Source organism: Chiloscyllium punctatum, chromosome 17 (assembly GCF_047496795.1).
Source record: "Chiloscyllium punctatum isolate Juve2018m chromosome 17, sChiPun1.3, whole genome shotgun sequence".
NCBI lineage: Eukaryota > Metazoa > Chordata > Chondrichthyes > Orectolobiformes > Hemiscylliidae > Chiloscyllium > Chiloscyllium punctatum.
This window is the reverse complement of record NC_092755.1, coordinates 50,931,087-50,957,230: the sequence shown is the minus strand read 5'-3', so window position 1 is coordinate 50,957,230 and position 26,144 is coordinate 50,931,087. Positions and strand designations below refer to the sequence as shown.

General features: G+C 44.6%; 1 protein-coding gene across 2 annotated transcripts in view; it reads right to left on the bottom strand.

Moving 5' to 3' along the window:
- The window catches only part of rab35b (RAB35, member RAS oncogene family b), a 61,514-nt gene extending 42,929 nt beyond the window's left edge, over nt 1-18,585 (bottom strand). For both annotated transcript variants that reach the window (XM_072587107.1, XM_072587108.1), the window contains exon 1: nt 18,407-18,585. In XM_072587107.1, the coding sequence (XP_072443208.1) occupies nt 18,407-18,458 (52 nt within the window). In that variant the 5' untranslated portion in view covers nt 18,459-18,585. The remainder of the gene's footprint in view (nt 1-18,406) is intronic.
- Nucleotides 18,586-26,144: the final 7,559 nt, after the last annotated feature.

Here is a 26,144-nt window from a genome sequence, read left to right as displayed (position 1 = left end):
TTACCAAATGCGACTATTGACGGGCCAAACAGGGTAATTAACAAATGACAGACAGAGCTAAGCAATCCTACAATCAATGGATGTGATTTAAGCTCTGCAATCCTGCCACATCTAGTCACGAATGGTGGTGGATAATTAAACAGCTCACTGGAGGAGGTGGCTCCACAAATTTCCCCATCCTTAATGATGGAAGAACCCGGCACATCAGTGCAAAAGGAAAGGCTGAAGCTTCAGCAGCAACCTTCAGCCGGAAGGACTGAGTGGATGACCCATCTCAGCCTCCTTCAGTGGTCCCCAGCATTACAAATACCAGCTTCAATTCAATTCACTTTATGTGATATCAAGAAACGGTTGGAAACACTGGACGTGGCAAAGGCGATGGGCTCAGACAACATTTCAGCAATAGTACTAAGGCTTATGCTCCAGAACTTCCACTCCCCGAACCAAGCTCTTCCCATACACAGTTACAACACTGGTATCTACCTGACAATGCAGAAAATTCCCAGGTATGTCCTGTACATAAAAACCGGACAAATCCAACCCAACCAATTTACTGCCATGAGGAGAGACATGGAAGGTGTTATCACTGATACCAAGCAGTATCTGCTCAGTGATGTCCAGTTTGGGCTCTGCCAGGGAAGCAGCTCCTAATCTCAATACAGCCTTCGTTCAAACATGAACAAAAGAACTGAATTGCAGAGGTAAGGGGAGAGTACAGCCCTTGACAGCCAGACTGCATTCAACCAAGTGTGGCATCAAGGAGCCTAGCAAAACTAGAATCAATGAGTATTAGGGGCAACCTCTCCAGTGGTTGGATTCATACCTGGTATATAGAAAGATGGTGGTGGTTGTTGGAGGTCAGTCATCTCAGGCTCCAGGACATCTCTGCAACAGTTCATCAGAGTAAGGTCCTAGGCCCAACCATCTTCAGCTGCTTCACAATGACCTTCCCTCCATCATAAAGTCAGAAGTGGGAATGTTCACTGATTACTGCACAGTCTGCAGCGCCATTTGCAACATCTCATATAGTAAAGCAGCCCATGTTAAAATGCAACAAGATCTGGACAATATCCAGGCTTAGACTGACAAGTGGAAAGCAACATTCACACCAAAGCAAATGCCAGGCTCTGACCATCACTAATCTAACCATCACCCTTTGACATTCAATGGTGTTACCACTAGTAAATCCACCCCACTGGCAATGTCTTGAGGTTTACCATTGACCAAAAACTCAATTGGACTCACCACATAAACACAGTGGCCATGAAAGCAGAGACTAGGAATACTGGAACAAGTCAGTCACCTCCTAGTTCACCAAAACCTGTTCACTATCTACAAGGCCCAAGTCAGGAGTGGATGGAATGCTACCCACTTGCCTAAAGGAGTGCAATTCCAACAACACTCAAGAAGCCTTACACCATCCAGGACAAAACATCCTGCTCGATTAGCACTACTTCCACAAGCATTCACCAGAGACTCAGAAGTGTGTACTTATCTACAAGATGCACTGCAGAAATTCAAAGATCCTTAGACAGCATCTTCCAAACCCATGCCGACTTCCATCTAGAAGGGGAAAGTGCAGCAGATACATGGGAATACCAACACCTGCATGTTTCCATCCAAGCCACTAACCATCCTGACTTGGAAATATATTGCCATTCCTTCACTGTTGCTGGGTCAAATTCCTGGAATTCCCTCCCTAATAGCATTGTGGGTCAACCCACAGAAGGTGGATTGCAGCAGTTCGGGAAGATAGCTCACCACCACCTTCAAGGGCAACTAGGGACATGCAGTAAATGTTGGCCAGCAAATGAGCCCACATTCCACAAATAAAAAGAACAGACAGCTGCTTAACAGTGAACACTTAATATGACATTAAATAGATTCACTATTTCAAAATTACACAAGTTGCTAAGTTCGCGGTTGTTGGGACACAACAGACCGTGGATTAGATGTTGTAGCTAAGGACTTAAACAATAAAATCCGAAGTCGCAGAAGACAGACAATCAAAATATCAGCAACATTTTTACTAGCACAGAAAGTTAATCAGTTTATAGCAACTGAATCTTAAAATACAATTGTTCTCTTCAGACTTTTCCAATTCCAAATGCTCCGTTAACCATCATTTGCTCACAACAAGCCACAAGAAAATTTTAAACTAGATTAGGAAAAACACATTTCAAACAGCAGATATGCTCTGGGAAACTAATTATGTTGAGACTGGGCTTTCCCCATTTTAAAAATGTAAAATCAGGAGAAGAGTTCTGAACCCAAGATTTTCAACCGTGATAAGCTCATTCCATATCTTATTTTGTAAGAAAATAATCAAAACCATCATCATCAGCAGTCCCTTGCAGGCAAGGATGACTCTCTTCCACTCTCAGAAGTCCACTGACGGCTGTACAGATGATGCAGGTACCGCAGGCTTTATTGCACTTAAGAGTCATAGAGATGTACTGCACAGAAAACAGACCCTTTGGTCTAACTTGTCCATGCTGACCAGATATCCTTGGTTAATCTAGTACCATTTGCCAGCACTTGGTCTATATCCCTTTAAACCCTTCCTATTCATATTCCCATTCAGATCCTTTTAAGTGTTGTCATTGCACCAGCCTCCACCACTTCCTCTGGCAGCTCATTCCATACATACACCACCCCCTGCATGAAAATGTTGGCCCTTAGATCCTTTTTAAAAATCTTTCCCCTCTCACCTTAAACCTATGCTCTCTAGTTTTGGATTTCCCTACCCTGGGCAAAGGACCTTGGCTATTCACCCTAACCATGCCACTCATGATTTTATAAACCTCGCTGACATTTCAAGGAAAATAGCGCCAGCCTATTCAACTTCTCCCTGTAAAACAAACTCTTCAATCCTGGAAAAATCCCTGTCAAATCTTTTCTGAATCCTTTCAAGTTTCACAAAATCTTTCCTATAGCAGTAGGCCAGAATTGAACACAGTATTCCAAATGTGCCCTAATTAAAGTCCTGTGCAGCAGCAAAATGACCTCCCAAAACCTATACTCCATGTACTGACCAATAAAGGCAAGCATACCAGACACCCTCTTCACTACCCAGTCTACCCATGACTCCTCTTGCAAGGAACTAAGAATCTGCATCCCAAAAAGTTTCTTTGTTTGGCAACAATCTCCAGGTCCTAACCGTTAAACACACTAGTGCTGTCCTGATTTGCCCTTCCAAAATGCAGCACTTCACATTTATCTAACTTAAACTCCATCTGCCACTCCTCAACCCATCTGATCAAGGTCCCATTGTACGAAGGTAATCTTCACTGTTCACTTGACCAATTTTGGTGTCATTTGCAAATTTATTAAGCATACCTCCTATATTCATATCCAGGTCATTTAGATTAGACTCCCAGTGTGGAAACGGGCCCTTCGGCCCAACAAATCCACACTGACCCTCCGAAGAGTAACCCACCCAGACCCATTTCCCTCGGACTAATGCACCTAACACTGTGGGCAATTTAGCATGACCAATTTGCCTGACCTGCACATCTTTGGACCATGGGAGGAAACCGGAGCACCTGGAGGAAACCCACGCAGACACGGGGAGAATGTGCAAACCCCACAGAGACAGTCGCCAGAGGCTGGAATCGAACCTGGAACCCTGGTGCTGTGAGGCAGCAGTGCTAACCACTGAGCCACCGTGCCGCCCATAAATGACAAAAAGCAGTGGGCCCAGCAACAATCCTTGTGACACACCGGTCCAGTCTGAATAGTAACCCTCCATCACCATCCTGTCTCCCATCTTCAAACCAATTTTATATCCAAAAATAGCTAATTCTCCCTGTATTTTGTGATCTCACCTTGCTAATTAGTCTACCATATGGAAACTTGTCAAACACCTTGCTGAAGTCCATATAGATCAAATCCACTCTGCCCCTATCAATCCTCCCTTGTTACTTCATCAAAAAGTGAGTCATGATTCCCCACACATAAAGCCCTGTTGATTATCCCTAATCAGTCCATGCCTTTCCAAATAGACATAAATCCTGTCTCTCAGGATTCCCTCCAACAATATGCCCACCAATGGTACAAGGGTCTATAGTTTCCTGGTTATCACTTACCACCTTTCTTATACAATGGCATCACATTAGCCAACCTCCATTCTGCCACTACCACACCTGTGGTTATCAACAATACAGATATCTCAGCAAGGAGCTCAGCAATCACTTCCCTAGCTTCTCAAAAAGTTTAGGTACATCTCAGGGATTTATCCACCTTTACATGTTAAGACGTTTTGGCCTCATTTCCATTTAGCACCTCTGGAACATTTATCCATGTTAAAAGATATGAAAAGAGGCAGCAGAAAGGTCATCATCCAGAAACATTAATTCTGTTTTGCTCCACATATGCTGTCTGACCTGAACATTTACAACATTTTCTGTTCTTACTTGGTAGATGATATATAAAAATTACTTTCTTCACTGCCAAAACTAAGATTTAAATCTGGGCGTTGTGTGTGTGTGTAAAAATGGGCCTAACATGGGACAGATGGTGGTTGTGGGAAGGGGTATTCGTGTGGCAGCATGCTGGTTTTGCTATTTTCACAGGCGTCCACTTTATCCCCCATGTGAAAGTCTCGAGGTGGTTGATGCCTTCCCTGAAGCTCCTGCTCCACATTGGACAGTCTTGGGCCAGTGATTCCCAGGTGTCTGTGGAAATGCCACACTTTGCCAGTGAGACCTTGAAGGTATCAGTGAAGCACTTCCTCCATTTACCTGGGGGTCATCCAGCATTTCAAAGTGGGAGCACAGCACCTGCTTGGGGAGTCTAGTATCTGTGCCCAGCCCATTGTAGCCACCAAAAACACTAAATGGGGCGCAGATGAGTTAAAGGACGATGGAGGCTTTGTTTTGGTACTTGTACGTATTGATGAGGTTCATGTCTGAAGTATGCTTCAAAGGGTTGCTGCATCTTAACTTCTTTTGGCACAACCCTGAAGCAGCTGATGACAGTTTATAAACTCTGATTTTTAACGTTTTCTCCAAAAAAAAAGGGGCCATTAGTTTTGAAAATGTTCAGTGCTCTTTCTCGGAGGGTGAAAACATTAACATGCTGAAATGTACGTTGCTTACTTTGTGACGTTTCATTTGCTGACAGAGCTTGTTCTGCTCAAGATGCATTAGCTCCTTGTTGGTTAATGCTCTGTTGAAAGGCTCCAGCATCATCTTGAAGTTAATTTGATCCACTTCAGAATATCTTACTTGGTTGGCCATACCACCGTATTTGATTCAATTTGCTTACCGAAGCTGTAAACAGACTGAATGGCTTCAGAAGATCTTTCACCACACTGTTTTTGGTTAACCATTTCCCATATTTATTCACATGTCGCATCTAATTTTGTTTGAGATATTCATAGGATGAGAGTCTTTATCGCCCACCTGGAACTACCCTCGGAAGTAGTGGTGGGAGTTGCTTTCTGGACTGTAGTCCATGGGAGTGTACAGATACCCAAGGTGCTGTTTGGAGGGAGTTCCAAGATATTGACCCAATGACATTGAAGGAACAGTTCAAAGACAGGATGGTGTGTGGCTCTGATGAGAACCTGCAGGTGGTGCTCCCATACATCTGCTGCTTCATCCTTCTCAGTGGTAAATGTCAAGACTTTGGTACAGGCTATCGAGGGGCCATGGTGAATTGCTATGGTACATCTTGCAAATGGTGCACACTGCTGTTACTGTACAGTGCTGGAGGTAGTGAACTTTGATGGTGATGGATAGGGTGCCAATCAGTGTTGCTTTTCCCAGAAAGGTATTAACCTTGAGTATTGTTGGAACGGAAACTAGTAAAATCTAGTATGGGTAACTTTCATAGCACTTTGGCCATTAACCTTTGTGTTGTTTTTATTATTCTTGATGATGCAAACAGTTGTTAACAGAAGTCCAAGTGAACTTGTAATGTCTCCTGCATCATCACATCATAGCACTTCTAATATTGTATCTAGCCATCGTGCCAAATTTACTCACTTATTACAGGGCAAAATAATTAAGCAAAAAGCAATGGCAGCTAACATACCTTGAACAATTAGTGCATGTGCAGAATCTTGCTACTTGCGTGCCTTCTCAAAATACCCTGTGGACATGTACAGAATGTTGTACAAATTGAATAATATTTTTTAAGGACCTTCACAGACAACCTTCATTTAGTCCAGGACCTTACACTTCATCCACATCAAGAATATAGATCAATAATTTTGCTAACCATTTTGTAACAGTTGTAACTGGGATATGTGGAAAAAGTGTTAGTAATTTGTTAACTACTCAGTAATGAAACTAAGCTATTCAAAGTTACAAACAGGGTTTGATGTACATATATGTTACCTATGTCTATTAGTGGCAAGTATCATGCCCTTCATTCTTTAGTTGCTCAGCTTCCAAAAGCAGAGTTGTCGTCATTATCTACTGAAGGTGGCGACGAATCAAGGATAAATTACCCATCACTGCCACTTCAGACTTCTATGTTAACATGCGAGCAAGTAAATTCGGCAGTGGCTTTCAACACTTTATGAAAAAGATCCAGTTTAAAAAATACAGCCTATAATGGAGCATTACTCCGGTTAAAATGTTAATTTAATTTTGCTTCACTGTTGAGCTGGCCAGTTTTGGAAAAAGAATTAACCAACTGATGCCAGGGAAGTATTATTTACAATGGGCTTCAAATCAGAGTAACGAGTTTATAATGGTGTTACAGCCAAGGGTAGGATAGAGACAATATGCCAAGAGTTACAAAAATTCAATTCTACCGCTGAATAAGAATGTTAACTACTTCTATCCCCATAGATGCTGCCAGATCGGAATCTCTCCAGCTTGTTTTTATTTCATTTCTTGTCCTGGTTGTTTTTTTTTTGATGGTAGTTAATAGCAATCTTGGGGGATGCTGCTGTCAAAGCACTGGTTAGGTGCTGGGGTGCATCTAGCTGATAGCATAGCAATTGCGAATATTTAGGCCAATGCGTAAAGCACTAACAAACAAACAGCCATACACTGGACAGTGTTGGCACACTGAGATAAATGAGCAGAGTATTCTGATCTAAACTTTGCAGATGGCAAAGGTGCTTTGGGGAGTTAGAAGGAGAGCCAAGTCCCAGAACGTGGAAGTGGGGGCTTGGCAATGATAATGCCATTAAAATCACCAGGCAAGTGGTTTATATTCTCTCTTTAGATTATCTGTCTAATCTTCCTAGATTATAGGCTCATTAAGTCACTGAAACTTTTGTGGCAAAAATGTTGCTACTACTTGGCAGTCTAAGCCTGGATGTTGTCCAGGTCTTGCTGGATGCAGACACAGATTTCTGCAAATGGAGCTGACACTAAACAGCAGAAAGTATCCCAATTTCTGACTTGATGGAGAGAATGCCGTTGATTAAGCAGCTAAATATAGTTAGCAGAGGATGTCATGAAACATAACTTCAGCTACAATACCCTGCATTCATGACCACTAACTTCTAACTACCATAACTGTCATTTTTCTCCTTACCCCTTATTTCACAAATCTCCAGGGCATCTAATCCAGCCAAACGCTGCCTTACCAAAAGGCAATTATTCATTCTCATTTCACCTCACAAAGTTGGTTCTCTTGTTTGGATGGCAGTAGAGAAATCCAGAGCAAGTGGCGCTGGCAGAATCTAAGTCTAAATCTTGTGCATCAACAGAATTGCTACATGACCATTTTAGATGGAGGAAAAGCACTCGTCAAGATTGCCTCCTTTTTCTTTAAACCCCCAATCCACCTCATTCTGGTCCTCTTTCACTGCAGCTTAGAAGTTAGACACAATTTTCACTGTTGTTACCAGTTCCTCCTACAGCTGATCATAAGACAGCTATCATTCAAACTTGTTCCCACGCGCCAAACGAGAGAAGCATTAAACAATTAACCTCAAGACCATTTCAATGCCACCTCATTGGGAGTTCCTGTTCTGTTCCTGCGCACAATCCCTTTTTTTTGGATCTAACATGCAATGATTATGGTAATAAGGGAGGAAAGCAATTACTTGTGTGTTTGCATATTTCGGACATGTAGAAAGGTTTATGCCCGAAATGTCGATTCTCCTGCTCCTTGGATGCTGCCTGACCTGCTGCACTTTTCCAGCAACACATTTTTTCAGCTCTGATCTCCAGCATCTGCAGTCCTCACTTTCTCCTGTTTGCATATTTGGACAACACAAGTTATATTTAAACCACTTTTTAAAAAAAAAAGTGACATTATTCTGGCAGTTATGTCTTCCACAACATTTTCAGCTGAAATATGGTGTGCTTTAACAAACATTCCAAAGCATTTGAACTTCCTCACCTGCCTCAACCTCCCTTTGGGAGTATCCTACAAAATCTCATTCAAAATTAAATAAAACTAAAAAGTGACCTGCAACAGTCCAAGTCAAAACTGGAGGAAGCCAGCAGTGGAGTAACATTGCTGACCACTCAAAGAATGTGAACATTTTCCAAGCTGACTATGTGGGGGTTTACCTTGTCACTTTAAAAAAAAGTGAGATTTTTGAGTAATAACTAAAATAGGTTAACATTGCACCTTTTATTTTCAATTTGTGCTCCTCTCAAATGATCTTTTAGCCACTATTTTCCTGTTTTCCTTTGTCTCATACATTCACCGATAGTCCACTACTCAGGCTTCGTTTACCTGGTGTTCATTTTATTGAATCGCATCACTGAACTCTGAGGTCAGTCAGCTCAGTTGGCTAGACAGTTGGTTTGCAGCACAATCTATTAGAAATAAGGTGACTTCACCATTGCAAAATCCTTCCAGCTCACTCCAATTAAAATCCTGTCAATAACCTCTATTTTGCATTTCATAGAACATAGAACAATACAGCGCAGTACAGGCCCTTCGGCCCTCGATGTTGCGCCGACCGAAGCCTACCTAACCTGCACTAGCACAATAACCTCCATATGCTTATCCAATGCCCGCTTGAATGACCATAAAGAGGGAGAGTCCACCACTGATACTGGCAGGGCATTCCATGAACTCACAACCCGCTGAGTAAAGAATCTACCCCTAACATCTGTCCTATACCAACCTCCCCTTAATTTAAAGCTGTGTCCCCTAGTAACAGCTGACTCCATACGCGGAAAAAGGTTCTCACTATCAACCCTGTCTAAACCCCTAATCATCTTGTACACCTCTATCAAATCTCCCCTAAACCTTCTTTTCTCCAATGAGAACAGCCCCAAGTGCCTCAGCCTCTCCTCATACGATCTTCCTACCATGCCAGGCAACATCCTGGTAAACCTCCTCTGCACCCGTTCCAGTGCCTCCACATCCTTCCTATAGTATGGCGACCAAAACTATACACAATACTCCAGATAAGGCCGCACCAGAATCTTATACAACTGCAACATGACCTCAGGACTCTGGAACTTAATTCCTCTACCAATAAAGCCCAGTATGCCATATGCCTTCTTCACAGCACTATTTACCTGGGTGGCAACTTTCAGAGATCTGTGTACATGGACACCAAGATCCCGCTGCTCATCCACACTACCAAGTAGCCTACCATTAGCCCAGTAATCCATCTTCTTGTTACTCCTACCAAAGTGAATGACTTCACACTTAGCTACATTGAACTCCATTTCACTACAACACTGTGGCAGTGCCTGGCAGATTTATAATTTATTTTCATACCAGACCCCTACCCGACATTCAATACCTCAGGGCTGGTAAGTGACTTGTGACCAGGCCTCTAGACAGGATCAATTCTTTACAATCCCCGAAGCACTTGGCTCTTCCCTTGTATGATTTGAACAGAGGGACTGATTGCTAAACACGATTGTTAAACATGTTGATAACAAAAGATAGGTAGGAAAGTAAGTTGTGAAGGGGATGCAAGAAAAGGATTATAGATAGGTTAAGTAAGTAGGTTACAGGAGTACTCAGCAGGAGTACAATGAGGGAAAAGGCGATTTTGTGCACATTAACAAAGCAAACAAAAAAAACTTAAAGAGAGAGAAACGGTAGAACTGTGAGGTACAAAAGGAATCTGGGTGTCCTGGGACAAGAATCAAAAAAAGTTTAAGCAGGTATAACAAGTGGCAGGAATCAAACTGAACATCGTCATTTATTGCAAGGGTGATGGAATGTACAATTAGGGCCTTTTACTACAGTTGTAAAGAGTGCTTGGGAGACCATATTTAAAGTTGTGTTCCCAATCTTGGCCTCTTTACCCAAAAGAGCATTATACACAGTTCAGAGGAGGTTCAATCGACTGATCCCTGGGCTGAGGAGTTTATCTTAGGAGGAAAGGTTGGACAGGTTGGGCCTGCACCTGCTGGAGCCAAGATAACAGATCTTAAAAAAAAATTTGGAGTGAGCATTAATGACATAGTCATCAACGATTGCCCATCCCAAACTGAATCGGGTGCCATGCTAGGCCATTTTAGAGGACAGTTAAGAGCCAACCACATTGCTACAGATGTCAAGGCACAGCTATTTAAAGTAGAGAGATACTACAGAACAGATAATGATGGCAGATTTTCTTCCCTCGAGCACATCACTGAACATTAGTGATCTAATAGAAAAATAGAAGGTCCTATAGAAAATGAGAATCTGATGAATTAGTAATGCAGAATAAGACTATGGCAGATGAATTGAACAAATGTTTAGCATCAGTCTTCATGAGAGACAATACAAGCAGCATCCTGGAAATAAATGTACATCAGTAATTGAAAGACAGGGAGTAACTCAAGAAAATCACAATTATCAGGGAAGCAGAACTGAGTAAATTGTTGGAACTGCAAGTTTGCAAGACCCCAGGGCCTGGTGGATTTCATCCTCAGGTCTTTAAAATGTAGCTAGTGGAATAGTTGACATGATGGTTTCAATTTACCAACACTTATTAGATTTAAGGAAGTCTCCTTTAGATTGGAAAATTGCTAAAGTAATTCCTTTATTCAAAAAGAGAGGAGACAGAAAAACAGAAAATTACAGACCAGTTAGTTTAATATCTCCACTGGGGGAACATAGTTGAAACTAAAGACATTATAACAGAGCACTCGGATAAGTTCAAGGTAATCAGGCAAGTCAACATGGTTTTGTCAAAAGGAAATGTCTAATTTATTGTGTTCTTTGAAGGAGTAACTTGCATTGTGGAGAAAGGGCAACCAGTGGATATATTATACTTAAGAGTTCCAACAGGTACTTGAGATTGAAAGATTGTGGAAAATAAAAGCTCACGGTGTAGATGGATAGAAGATTGGCTGACTAAGAGTAGGAATAAGTGGATCTTTTCCAGATTAGAGGTTGGTGCCTCAAATCTTTACAACAATGATTCCAACAAACGACAAGTAAGAATGTGAAATGGACATACGGAACTTACAGAAGGAATATAGATAGATCACGTGTGGATAAAGATGTGGGAAGCAGAGAATAAATGTGAGTCTATTTCAACAAAAAGACATTTTAAAAATATTGTTTGTGCAGGGATTGCAATGCTCTGATATGCAGAGACATGGGTGTTTAATGCATGAATCACAAAGTTAATAGGCAGGTACAGCAACTAATCAGAAAAGTTAATGGAGTGCAGCTTTCTTTGTAAGGGAAATTGAATTCAAGGTGATAATGCTTCACTTATACAGGACATTAGTGAGGCCATATATGGAATATGGTGTACAGTACTGGTCACAGTACGTATGGGAAGGATGCTAATGTATTGGAAGCAATTCAGAGAAGCTTTACTAGACCTTGGAAGAAGTGGATTGCCTTATAAAGAAAGGCTAGGCTTGTATCCTCTGCAGTTTAGAAATGTCAATGATGACTTAATTGAAACTTATAGCTCTCGAGGGGGCTTGATTGGGTGGATGTGGACAATCTTCAGGTGCTAAACCCAAAAGTTTCCTGTCATCTAATTGTTGTTTTCAGATTATTCTCCTCCTGTTTTTAAATAGTGGCTATTCTGCACTCAGCTGGAGACAAAGGCATCCCTCCACACAAGATTAATCAAATGACTGACAATCTTTTCAGAATAAAACTTCTCATTTGGTTTTTTTTAATATATAACTAGCAAAACAGCCAATCCATCTCCAATCTACTTCTCCTGTCCCTGCTTCCAATAAAAGAACATTTGTTGCAGCTTTAACCATGAACCATGATGATCGAAAAACTCAATGCACTGGAGTTTCAACGTGTTTTAGATTTAAAGCCATATTGCAAAGCCTTTAGTTATTCAGCACGCATCATATATATTGCAATAGTGTTGATAGGAGTGCAAGAGGAGTAATCACAGGCAATTCCTGATGAAGAGCTTATGCTCGAAACACTCTCCTGCTGCTCGGATGCTGCCTGACTGGCTCTGCTTTTCCAGCAACACACTCTTCGACTTTGATCTTCAGCACCTGCAGTCATCACTTTCTTTCAGATTTATATACACTTCTATTCTGATGACAACTCACCTCAAATAGTTCCCATTGCCAGTGACAGGTCAGGCATTACCAGACATAGCTGTAGTACAGCTGAAATATAGCTTTTTCTCTGGAGTCCACTCACATTTGGAATGACTAGCTTGAACTGCGCCGATGCTCCTCCCCAACCTCCCATCCCTTCAAAAATTTAAGTAGATGTGACAACAATTTCCACCACGTCTACCCCATACTTTATTGAAACCCTGGCAACACAGTTACTGCATACTCTGCTGGATGGGTACAGAATTGCCATTTCAAACAAGAACTGTGTTTTAGACTTGAAATAGTATTGCTATCAGGATATGAGCTGCACTGCCAAGTCTGAATTCATTGGGGTGATGGGCATTCTTCTGTCATGGTTTGATAAATGCCATCTGCAAGTGAATGCAAGACTTGAAATCAAACTTGAAGTCATTGGTATGGCTCTGGAGTCAACATAGAGCTAGTCCAAGCAAGGACAGCAAGCAAGGTTCCTTCCCTACAGGTTCTTAGTGACCCAGTTGGGTTTTTTAACAACAGTTTCACTTCAGAAACACAAACTGAATTGAACCAGCTTCATTGATTTACATTAAAAAAAAATTCACCTTCTTAAATTGGCATGGTGGGATTGGAAAACATTCTCTATTATTAATTCAGTAACAATCACCAGCACTGAGCAAAGAGTTGCAGGATAAACTAGACAGTGTTTCAAATAAATTAATCTTGGCCCACAAAGCTGCATGGTAGCAAGTGTGCACGCTGTGTTTTACACTGCTTCAGGTTTAACAGGTCTTACAGTTTTACACGATTCAGAGCAAGCTGCTCACCAGAAACAGAATTTCCTGTAAAGGTTCACATCACTGGGGCATCAAGGTTCGTCACTGACCCCAATGAACTAAGATCAAACATTTCTGCAGAAGTTACAATATTCAAACAGTTTCAATAAAAGTTACAAATAATAGCAGTACACTATCCCTGCTCAACCTGTCTGTAGCCTTTACCACGGTTGACCACAACATCCTTCAAAGCCACTTGCTAGCTGAGTGGAACTGCTCTCATTTCATGTCATGACTTTAGTCAGAGAATCTTCTACAGTGGCTTCTCTTCTCGTGATATTACCTCAGGAGATGTCTAAAGGAGATGGCGCCTTACATGGCATGTCTCAGCGACAAGATAAAACAGAGTCAAGTTCCACAAGTATACTGCTAACATCAGCCTCTATCTCCTCTTCCCCCACTCCCCCCCCCCAAACCCCCAGCACTCACCCTCCCAAACCCTGCAAAATGGATAAAGTGACCAGACGGCTGGAGGAAGAACACCTTATCTTCCGCCACGGGACCCTCCAACCATACAGGATCAATGTGGATTTCAGCAGTTTTCTCATTCTCCTCCCCCCCCCCCCCACTTCCAACTTGGCACCACCCTCTTGAATGGGCCTACCTATTCATCTTCCTTCCCACCTATCTGCTCCACCCTGCTCTCTGACCTATCATTTTCACCCCCACCTTCAACTACCTACTGCAATCCCAGCTGCCTTCTCCCCAGCCCCACCCATTTATCTCTCAGACCCCCAGCCTACAAGCCCCAGGGCTTATGCCTGAAACGTCAAGTCTCCTGCTCCTCGGATGCTGCCTGACCGGCTGTGTTTTTCGAGCACAACACTCTTCAACCCTGGAAAATGTCTTGCTTGACAACTAGTTCTGGATAAGTTGAGATTTCCTCCATTTAACTATTAAAAGATTCTGGATGCAGGTTTGCTTGCTGAGCTGGAAGGTTCGTTTTCAGATTATGTTTCGTCACTATACTAGGTAACATCTGTGAACCTCCAGATGAAGCACTGGTGGCATGGCCCGCTTTCTATTTATGTGTTTAGGTTTCCTTGGATTGGTGATGTCATTTCTTGTTCTTTTTCTCAGGGGGTGGGAAATGGGATCCAAGTCAAATGTGTTTGTTGATAGAGTTCCAGAACTCTAATAATAAATTTACGATTAAATAAAAAGATCAAGAATTGGTGAGAAGTTCCCATCTCTGAAATATTTGACCATTCCTTGTGCACCTTTCATTACAAAAGTCAGTGCTCACTCTTTCTGCACAAGTAGTCTAATTTTAAGACTCTCTGAAACAGGGTGGATTGGTATTCTGGACATTCTCTCTCACTTGCTGACATCCTGCTGCTATCTCACACACACTGGGAAAAGATGGGGTTGGGGGTGATGTGTAAAACACAGATAACCCCTTAAACAAAAAGTTCTGAAAAAGGGTCACTGGACCTGAAACCTTAACGTCTCTTCACAGATACTGCTAGGCCTGTGGAACTTTTCCAGCAATCTCTTTTTGTTTCTGATTTACAGCAACTTCTTTCAGCTTTTATACACAGATGACCCCCAGGATGCCTTCACTGACACAAACTCTCTCAATATATGGACTCTTACAAACACCGACTCTACCATAGGAAGTCAAGGAAGCAGATCTACAGATTCCATTCCCAGGTCCCCTCAAACTCTGGCCTTGTCTTTTGACTCAACAGCTCAATGGTACTCAATCCACTGCTTTTACTGATCAAAATCAATTACCTAGACTTGGCTGCATAGAGCAGATTTTCAAAACATTTCAAGTGACAAAACTTGGATGTATATTCATCTATGGGAGGATAGTGATAAACAAGCTGGCAAAATGCATGGACACAGGCAGGCAAAATATAATGCAGGTAGACAAGATGGCATGAAGATGAGAAGAGGCAAAAACAAACTGAACTAAGGTAGTGTAGGAATAGAAATACATGGCAGTTAATACGTACAAATTGCTGATGGCAACAGGACACATGAGACAGCAGTTAACAAAAGGTGTTCAAGATCCTCAGTTTTAATAAATAAAGGCATAAAATCTGATGAACTTTCATATATACTGGCCCAGCATCAACTGCAAACACTTCAGAAAGGATTCAAAGACTAAGTGCAGACAAACATTTACAAGTATGGCTCCAAGGTTGAAGGACTATAATTAAGTGGATAGACTAGAGAAGCTGCATCTTTTCTCTTTAGCAGAGAGGATTCAGAAGAATTTGATACAGGTATTCAAAATCATGAGGAATCTAGACAGTAGAGAAGATAAACTGTCCCACTGATGGGAAATGGGATTAAAAGTTAAATGGTTGTTTTTGACTGGCTGGGCTGAAGGACCTTTCTTCTGTGCTATAGATCTCCATGACTCGATAGCAAAAGGAATTGAGTCTAAGAAGAAACCAATTTAAGCTGATTGTAATTTTGCTGTTGGTTCCTTTACCAAAGACTTTATTCCCCTCCCCAACACATCAAGTGGTTAGGATCTAGGTTGCAATTCCTAAGTGTGTAATGGAGGCAGATTCAACTGTGACATTCTAAAAAGGATCAGATGAATACAAAAGGAGAGAGAAAAAAAAAGGGGACAGTGAACTAAGCTGGAAGCTAGTTTGCAGGAAGTCAGGTCAGCTCATGACAAGTGGCATCACTCTCCACAGTAATGATTCCAGAATTCACTTATACTATTCCTGGTGTTGCTTATACTCATCAACATACAAGCACAATCATCAGTTTCTAACACTTACTGAGACTACCACACTTAACCCATATCCAGACTACTTTACAATTACTGTTGCGCACATAAACATACATAACCAAAATCCCTGTGTCAAAGTTCAACCAGTTGATCAGATATTTACACAATTCCCTCCCAGATCTCTCTCCTTTGTATACTGGCCCTATTTCTAGTCACACACCATGCTGGTATATCTGCTTCATCCCAAGGCACAACCCCAAGTCCCCTAACAGTCACTCCCCTCCCTTGCTTGCCTTTAACCATCTTTCCCCATGCCCCAACCCACAAACTCCTCCCTTACCTGTGCTCCCCCATCCCTGCTCTGTAGACTGCCCCCCTACCCACCCCAGCTGCCCACCTCCTCCTCACCCTCAGGTTACCTGAGCCTGCCTAACCCCTGAACCCCCCCCCAGCCTCTACCCTCAGGCTGCCCCCCCACCCCCTACCCTCAGGCTCCCCCCCCCCCCCTCCCCTACCCTCAGGCTCCCCCCCCCCCTCCCCTACCCCCTACCCTCAGGCTCCCTCCCCTCCCCTACTCTCTACCCTGAGGCTCCCCCCCCCCCCCCCCACTCCCCTACCCCCTACCCTCAGGCTCTCCCCCCCCACTCCCCTACCCTCTACCCTCAGGCTCCCCCCCCCTTCCCTCTACCCTCAGGCTCCCCCTCCCCTCCCCTCTACCCTCAGGCTCCCCCCCCCTCCACCCTCAGGCTCCCCCCCCCCTCCCCTCTACCCTCAGGCTCTTCCCCCCCCCCCCTCCCCTCTACCCTCAGGCTCTTCCCCCCCCCCTCCCCTCTGGCTCTTCCCCCACCCCTCCCCTCTACCCTCAGGCTCTTCCCCCCCCCATCCCCTCTACCCTCAGGCTCCCCCCACCTTCCCTCTACCCTCAGGCTCACCCCCCCTTCCCTCTACCCTCTACTCTCAGGCTCCCCCCCCCCTCCCCTACCCTCTACTCTCAGGCTCCCCCCCCCCCTCCCCTATCCTCTACCCTCAGGCTCCCCCCCCCCCCCCTCCCCTATCCTCTACCCTCAGGCTCCCCCCCCCCCCCCCTCCCCTATCCTCTACCCTCAGGCTCCCCCCCCCCCTCCCCTACCCTCTACCCTCAGGCTCCCCCCCCCCCCTCCCCTACCCTCTACCCTCAGGCTCCCCCCCCCCCCCCCTACCCTCTACCCTCAGGCTCCCCTCCCCTCCCCTCAGGCTCCCCCCCCCTCCCCTCAGGCTCCCCCCCCCTCCCCTACCCTCAAGCTTCCCCCCTCCCCTCCCCTACCCCCTACCCTCAGGCTCCCCCCCCCTCCAACTCCCCCCCCCTCCAACTCCCCCCCCCCTCCAACTCCCCCCCCCCTCCAACTCCCCCCCCCCCTCCCTTACCCTCAGGATCCCCCCCCCCACCCCTCCCCCTCCCCTACCCTCACCCTCAGGCTCCCCCCCCACCCCTCCCCCTCCCCTACCCTCAGGCTCCCCCCCCTCCCCTCAGGCTCCCCCCCCGCCCTCCCCTACCCCCTACCCTCAGGCTCCCCCCCCCCTCCCCTACCCTCAGGCTCTCTCCCCCCCCCCCCTCCCCTACCCTCAGGCTCTCCCCCCCCCCCCTACCCCACCCTCAGGCTCCCCCCCCCCCTACCCCCTACCCTCAGGCTCTCCCCCCCCCCCCCTACCCCCTACCCCCTACCCTCAGGCTCTCCCCCCCCCCCTACCCCCTACCCCCTACCCTCAGGCTCTCCCCCCCCCCCTACCCCCTACCCCCTACCCTCAGGCTCTCCCCCCCCCCCTACCCCCTACCCCCTACCCGCAGGCTCTCCCCCCCCCCCCCCTACCCCCTACCCCCTACCCTCAGGCTCTCCCCCCCCCCCTACCCCCTACCCCCTACCCTCAGGCTCTCCCCCCCCCCCCTACCCCCTACCCCCTACCCTCAGGCTCTCCCCCCCCCCCTACCCCCTACCCCCTACCCTCAGGCTCTCCCCCCCCCCCCTACCCCCTACCCCCTACCCTCAGGCTTCCCCCCCCCCCCTCCCCCCCTCCCCTCAGGCTCCCCCCCCCCCTCCCCCCTACCCTCAGGCTCCCCCCCCCCCTCCCCCCTACCCTCAGGCTCCCCCCCCCCCCCCTCCCCCCTACCCTCAGGCTCCCCCCCCCCCTCCCCCCTACCCTCAGGCTCCCCCCCTCCCCTACCCCCTACCCTCAGGCTCCCCCCCCCCCCTCCCCTACCCCCTACTTCAGGAGCTCAGTAATCTCCAGCCCGCCACCCCGGCTATTTTCTCGGCCCAAAAGTCAACTTCTGACAAAAGGAGGAGAGTGCCCGTGCGCTCGGCTGCGGCCTGGCTGCCTCTAGCTCCCCTTTCTCGGGCCGTGCGGACACCAGTATCGGGGCCTTGGGCCCGGCCTGTTTCCTGTCGCTGTCGCCGACGCCGCGCTCGGTTTCCCCGCCTGTTCCTTACCGCTGTCTCCGATGATGAGCAGCTTAAAGAGATGATCATAATCCCTGGCCATGACAGCGGCGCTGAGCGGACACCTCGCTCGGTTCAGTCTCTCAGTGGCGGCGCCGCTTCCTCCGGCTGTTTGTGCAGGGCGGCTGCGACTATCCGGCTCCCGCTAGGATCGGCTCTTTCCGGAACCTCTCGAGTACGATCCGCGAATACCCGCCCACCCGCCTTCCGGAAATAGCCCCGGCCCCCTTCATCTCGGCTTTTTCCGGCTCCGTCTCTCCGACGCTCAGGCGTTCGGCTCTTTCCGGCTCCGTCTCTCCGACGCTCAGGCGTTCGGCTCTTTCCGGCTCCGTCTCTCCGACGCTCAGGCGTTCGGCTCTTTCCGGCGACGATGTGCCCCGTAGGTTCGTTTTTTCCCTCTTCTGCTTGGCTTATTCCTGTGGGGTCTTGGAGCATCTGGCTGAGATACTGAGATTCCTGCTGGAAGTGATGTTTTCTGAGACTGTGATCTTTCCCAGGAAATCAGATGTGGGTTTTACGGTTACTCTGGAACACTGTAGGTCACTCATCCTACACAGACCCTGCTGGATTTCTGCAAGAGAAAAACCAGCTGGTTCCACTCCCAGTCCCACCACCTTGACCTTGTACCTCTGAAGCTATTTTCTCTTCAACTCCACTTCCAATTAACTTTTGAACTGAATCTGCTAACACCATCTTAAATGCAGGCAATGCAATCCATAAGAGACAGGAACAGATAGATGTTTGGCCCCTCAAATCTACTTTATGATACCCCTACTCATTAAGAATCTACCTATCTGAGTCTTACAAGGACTCTGCATCCACAGTACTCTGTGGCAAGGAACTTCAAAGATTCTCAACCCTCTGAGAGAAGAAATTACTCCTCACCTGAGGAGTAGCTTGGCACCCCTTCGTTCTGAAACTATACTCTCTGGCCCTCGACACTCTTATGAGGGAAACATGCTCCCAACAATTACCCTGTCAAGCCACCTAGAATAGAATAGAATGTGGAAGTGTGGAAACAGGCCATTTGGCCCAACAAGTCCACACTGACTCTGAAGAGCATCCCACCCAGACTCATCCCCCACAACCTATCTCTGCATTTCTCATGGCTAATCCACCTAACCTACACCTCCCTGGACACTATGGGCAATTTAGCATGGCCAGTCCACCTGATCTGTATGTCTTTGGACTGGAGAGGAAAACCCATGCAGACGGGAAGATTCAACAGGTATCTGGGGGCAAACTCTCCAGTGATTGGAATCATGGGTTGAGTGTGTGGTGCTGGAAAGGCACAGCAGGTCAGGCAGCATCCAAGGAGCAGGAAACTGATGAAGGGCTTGTGCCCAAAATATCAATTCTCCTGCTCCTCAGATGCTGCCTGACCTGCTGTGCTTTTCCAGCACCACACTCTAGACTCTGATCTCCAGCATCTGCAATTCTCAGTTTCTCCTAGGTGATTGGCATCATACCTGACACATAGGAAGATGGTTGTGATTGTTGGAGGTCAGTCACCTCAGCTCCAGCACACCTCTGCAGGAGTTCCTCAGGGTAGTGTCCTCAGCCCAACCATCTTCAGCTGCTTCATCAATGACCTTCCCTCCATCAGAAGGTCAGAACTGAGGATATTTGCTAATGACCGCACAATGTTCAGCACCACTCGCGACTCCTCATATACTGAAGCAGTCCATGTTCAAACACAAGATCTGGACAATATCTAGGCTCGGGCTGATAAGTGACAAATAACATTTATGCCACTCAAATGCCAGGCTATGACCATCACGAGTAAGAGACAATCTAACCACCACCCCTTGGCATTTAATGGTGTTACCGTCACTGAGTCCTACACTATCAACATCCTGGGGGTTATCATTGACCAGAAACTTAATTGGACACACCATGTAAACACAGTGGCTACAAGAGCAGGTCAGCAGTTCGGAAGACTACAGGAAGTAACTCACCTCCTGACTCCTCAAAGCCTGTCCACCATCTACAAGGCACAAGTCAAGAGTGTGATGGAATACTGCTCACTTGCCTGGATGAGCACAGCCCCACCAACACTCAAGAAGCTTGACACCATCCAGGACAAAGCAGCCTGCTTGATTGGCACCACATTCACAAGCATCCACTCCCTCCATCGGGATGCTCAGTAGCAGCAGTTTGTACTATCTACAAGATGCACAGTACTAATTCCCCAAAGATCCTCATACAGCACCTTCCAAACTCACAACCACTTCCATTTAGAAGGATAAGGGCAGCAGATATATGGGCACACCACCACCTTCAAGTTCCCCTTCAAGCTACTCACTATCCTGACTTGGAAATGTACCACTGATCCTTCACTGTAACTGTCCAGGTCAAAATCTTGGAATTCTCTCCTTAATAGCATTGCAGGTCAACCCACGGCGAGTGGACTGCAGTGGTTCAAGAAGGCTAACTACCACCTTCTCAAGGGCAACTAGGGATAGGCAAGAAATGCTGGCCAGCCAGGGATGCCCATATGCCACAAGATGAATAAAAATGTTTAAAAATGGGGAGAATGTACAAAATCTGTACAGTTACCTAAGGTTGGCATTGAACCCAGATCCCTAGTACTGTAAGGTAGCTGTGCTAACCACTAAATCAAAGAATCCTATATGTTTCAATAAGATCACCTCTCATTCTTCTAAAATCCAGTCACTAGAGTCCCAATCTGTTAATTTATACTCATAAGACCACTGCTCCATAACAGGGATCATCTTTCTGAACCTTCCGTCATCTGTCTCCAATGAAATAAAGTTGTTCCTTAAATAAGGGGACCAAAAATGCTCACAATTTGCCAAAATCTCCACCTCTGATGAAGAGTCATTGAGTGCATCCAATGTTAGCTTGCTCTCTCTCCTTGACTGCTGCCTGACTCATTGTGATCTCCAGCATTTGTTGTTTTCAGAACAATTCTCCAAATGTGGTTTCACCAGCTCCTTGTACAGTTACAGTCAGATTTCCCCACCCTTTATACTCCAACCCCCATGAAAAAACAGCCAACATTCAATTATCCTTCCTGACTTCCTGCCTCAGTTCTATGCTAACTTTTTTTGTACATAACTACCCCCAAATCCTTTACATTTCAACTTTCTGCCATTTTTCTCCATTTAAATAATACTATTCTTTTGTTCTCTCTTTCCATTTGAATAATGTCACATCTTCCCACATTACATTCCATTTGCCAAAGTTTTGCCCACTTATTTAACCTGTCAATATCTGTCTGTAAACTGTTTGTATCCTTCTCGCAATTTGCTTTTCCACCTATCTTTGTGTCTGCAAATTTGGCTGTATTGCATTTGCTTTGTTCCTCCAAGTCATTAATATATATTGCAAACAGTTGTATCCCCACTGGTTGCCGTGGAATCCCAGGTCACCAACCTGAAAAAGAACACTTTATTCTGTTTCCTATCCATTAGCCAATTCTCTATCCATGCTAATATACTTAAAGGTGTTTTAGACAATTTAGTTGAGTGCATACAATGTGGCTAAATGTGAATTGTGGATGTATAAAGGCATCTGGGTTTATTAATAAATAAGACAGGTAGATACAGCAATCAGTTGGGAAAGGCAGTGGTATACTAGTCCTCATTGCAAGCTGATTTGAGTTCAGAAGTAGGGACGTCTTCCTGTATTCTTATAGAAGCTTGGCAAGACCACACCTGGAGCATTGCGTGCAATTTTGGTTTCCCTATCTAAGAAACAATATAATTGACATAGAGGTAGTGCAGCAGAGGTTCACTAGACTGATACCAAACACAGAGGGATTGCCCTTTGAGGAGAGATTGGTACGATTGGGCCTGTATTCAGCACAGTTGAGAAGGATGACAGAGGATCTGATTGAAATGTATAAAATTCTAACAGCACTGTACAGAATAAATGCAGGGAGGATGCTTTCCCTGGTTAGGGGGTCAAGAACCATGCGAAACAGTCTCAGGTTAGAGGATTAGACAATTTTGGATTGAGATGAGGAGAAATATCTTCACTCAAATGTAGAGCACCTGTGAAATACTCTACCACAGAAAGCAGTGCAAGTTAAGTCACTGAAATATTCAAAAAAGATTTTCTGTTAGACTTTAAAAACATATGGGGCACGGGGAGAGAATAGGAATAAAGCATCGAGACAGGATCGTCATGAACATATTGAATGAGGATCAGGCTCCTATGTTTTGACATTAAGAGTGAATGGATCCTGTTTTCATTTGTTAAAATTGCTCAATCTTATGGTGCAGTGGTAGTGTCCCTCCTTGACCCAGTTCAAGTCCCACCTGTTCCAGGGATGTAATAAATCTCTGAACAGGTTGATTACAGTCACAGAGCAATGCAGCATAGAAACAGAACCTTCAGTCCAACTTGTCTATGCCGACCAGATATCCTAAATTTATCTAGTCCCATTTGCCAGCATTTGGCCCATATCCCTCTAATCTCTTCCTATTCATATAACCATCCAGATGCCTTTTAAATATTGCAATTGTTCCAGCCTCCATCACTTCATCTGGCAACTTGTTTCATACATGTACCACCCTCTGTGTGAAAAAGTTGCCCCTTAGGTCCCTTTTAAATCTTTCCCCTCTTATGTTACTCCTCTGCCCTCTAGTTTTGGACTCCCCTACCCTGGGGAAAAGACTTTGGCCGTTCACACTACCCATGCCTCTCATGATTTTATAAACTTCTAGAAGGTCACCCTTCAGCCTCCATTGCCTCAGGGAAAATAACCCTAGCCCATTCAGCCTCTCCCCAAAGCACAAACCCGCCAACCCCTGGCAAGACCTTTGCAAATCAGAGTCCTTTCAAGTTTCACAATATCCTTCCTATAGCTTTTCTAGCTTGGAGAAAATAACATATGGGTTGAAATACTATATTGTACATGTATTCTTCATTGAAATAAGATGTATTATAAAATAAATTATTAAATATAAAGTAAATACTATAGTCAGGAACTCCAGGATTAGAAAATATCAAAAACTTCTCACTATTCCAGGATTAACTCAGAATATTGAGATAACTCCAGTTTTGTTTTTGTGAACTGCACCCTTGAACTCCTCTTCCTTACCATTCCTCCCTATCCAGTCATAGACAGAGAATCAGGTTCTCTTCCCACTTCTGAAATGTCAGCTTTGGTATCTCCCTAGGGTCTACTCATGGTCTCCTCATACTTCAAATTCACACAGTCCTCGACAATAGCCTCCAAAACAAGCATCAGCTTTCACACACAAGCTGATTACATTCAAATATTAAGGAAGTATGAATTTTCATAATGCTTTTCACTATCATCACATGTTTACTCACTTTTGAGCTTTTCTCAACTATTTCTAAATTGCCACATTACCCATCAAATATATGAGCAGAAATTTCCTTCTATTAAATATTGAAAGAGTAAAGCTTTTTGTTTTTGGTCACCACTGCAAACCTGTTCCCTAATCACCGATTCCAGACTTTTACCTGGCAATTTTTCCTGACTTTGGTGCCATTTTTGACCTTGTGATGAACTTTTAATCACATTTCCATACCGTCACCAAGATTACTTATATCCACCTCTGCAAAGCATGACCTGGATGCATTCAAGCTGAGATAAACACTCATCTGTACATTGTGTTGTTTAAAAATAACCAAATTAAGGACTATAGATATTTCACTTCGAAAGATAAATTGGAATAATGAAGTTTGGACTACAATATTGCAGAGAATGAACTAGTCTTAGTCATATAACTTGAAGGAAAAAGTGTATTTTTTGGTCACTAATTGGTTACAAAAAAACATTTGTTTTTATTTTGAAAATACATTTTTGTACTTTTGTTTCTTTGAACAAAAAAGGATATGCCCAGCAATTTGTGGATTGGTTTAAGTACAGTTTATCATGGGCCCAAGAGCAATTTGGATATGGATAGAGTCATATAGAATCATACAAAACTGAAACAGACCCTACACCCAAAACCTCAACCTGAGCTACAAATCTTCTCAAAACTCACTCAGACCCTTCAGTCCAACCATTCAATGCCAAACATAAACCTAAACTAAACTAGTCCTACCTGCCTGCTCCTGGCCCATAGCCCTCCAAACCTTTCCTATTCATGTACTTATCTTTCAGTGTCTTTTAAACATTGGAACTATGCCCGCATCCACCATTTCCTCAGGAAGTTAATTCTACACGCAAACCACCCTCTGTTAGAACAAATGGCTCTCGTGTCTTTTTTAAATTTCTCTCCTCCTACCTTAACAATGTCCCCTACTCTTGAATCCCCCTATCCTAGTGAAACGATATCTACCACTAACTGTATCTATATCCCTCATGACTTTATTAACCACCTAAGGTTACCTCTCAACCTCCAACACTCCAGTGAAAGAAGTACCAGCCTACCCAGCCTTAAAATCCTGAAGCTAGTGAGTTAACTCCCCTTTTCTTGTGTGGAAACTTAGTAACTCAGATTTTGCAAAAAGATAGAACTACTGACCCAGGTGATGACCTAGGTACAAATGACTGGTGATTTGTTTGAGAATTGCTGCAGTTGACAACATGTTATCACTAGGTGAAAGCGAGGACTGCAGATGCTGGAGATCAGAGTCAAGATTAGAGTGGTGCTGGAAAAAGGCAGCATCCGAGGAGCAGGAAAATCTATGTTTCGGGCAAAAGCACTTCATCAGCAATGGTTCCTGCCCGAAACGTCAATTTTCCTGCTCCTCGGATGCTGCCTGACCCACTGTGTTTTTTCAGCACCATTCTAATCTTGAATGTTTTATCATTGCCATGAAACAAAAAAAATTCCCGTGAGAAAGTCACCTCATTCCATCTATCTTTATTTGGAATTTGATTAACAAACTTCAGGCTTTTTTGCCCCACAATATTCCTGGGGAAAAAAATGGTTTGTCTCATCTATCCCATGTGTGAATGAGTGTGCTTTCATTTTGGATTTAAAATCGGGATAGTTTAATTTTGCACTTTAATAATTTCTTTGCTACATTACAGAAAGTTTATCACAAACAAGCTTTTGTTTTGTTCAATGATGAAACCTCATCAGTTTAGATAGTGTCACAGTTAGGCATTAAAGAGACTAATATTTAAAATTTGTGATGTCAACTGGAATGGTGGGATATGATTTCCAGTGCACTATTCCCAGAGTTGTGACAATTATTACAAAAATTTCACTGACTCCACCCATTTGGACTCATCCAAAACCTTGCGCCTATGTCCTAATTCACATCAAGCCTCAGTCACCCATTACTGTTCTGACTTACATTGGATCCCAGTTAAACATTGCCTTAACCCTTTATAATTCTCATCCCCACTTTTAAAAATGTCTCCATAGCATAACCGTATTTCTGGAATCTTCTCTAGCCCTCTTAGATATCAACTCTCCATCAGTTCTAGCCTCTTGAATTCGCCCAATTTTATTTGCGGCACCACTGGTGGCATGTTTTCAGCTAACTGTCAAAGCTCCAGCATTTTCTTCCTGAACTACTTCACTTCTGTACATCCCTTTCTTCCTGTCAATTGCATCTTGACCAAGGTTTTAGCAAGCTACCGTAATGACAGACATTAAATTGGCATCACATATTGTTTGATAACACATTGCTAAAATAACAAATAATGTTTATATAATATTGCACAAAGTTATTCTTTGAAAGATGGTAATAAACTTTACAAACACCTTCCCCATCTTTACCGGAGTAAATCTGAGATAGTGCACGGAAAACCAAAATGCTGGAAACCAGT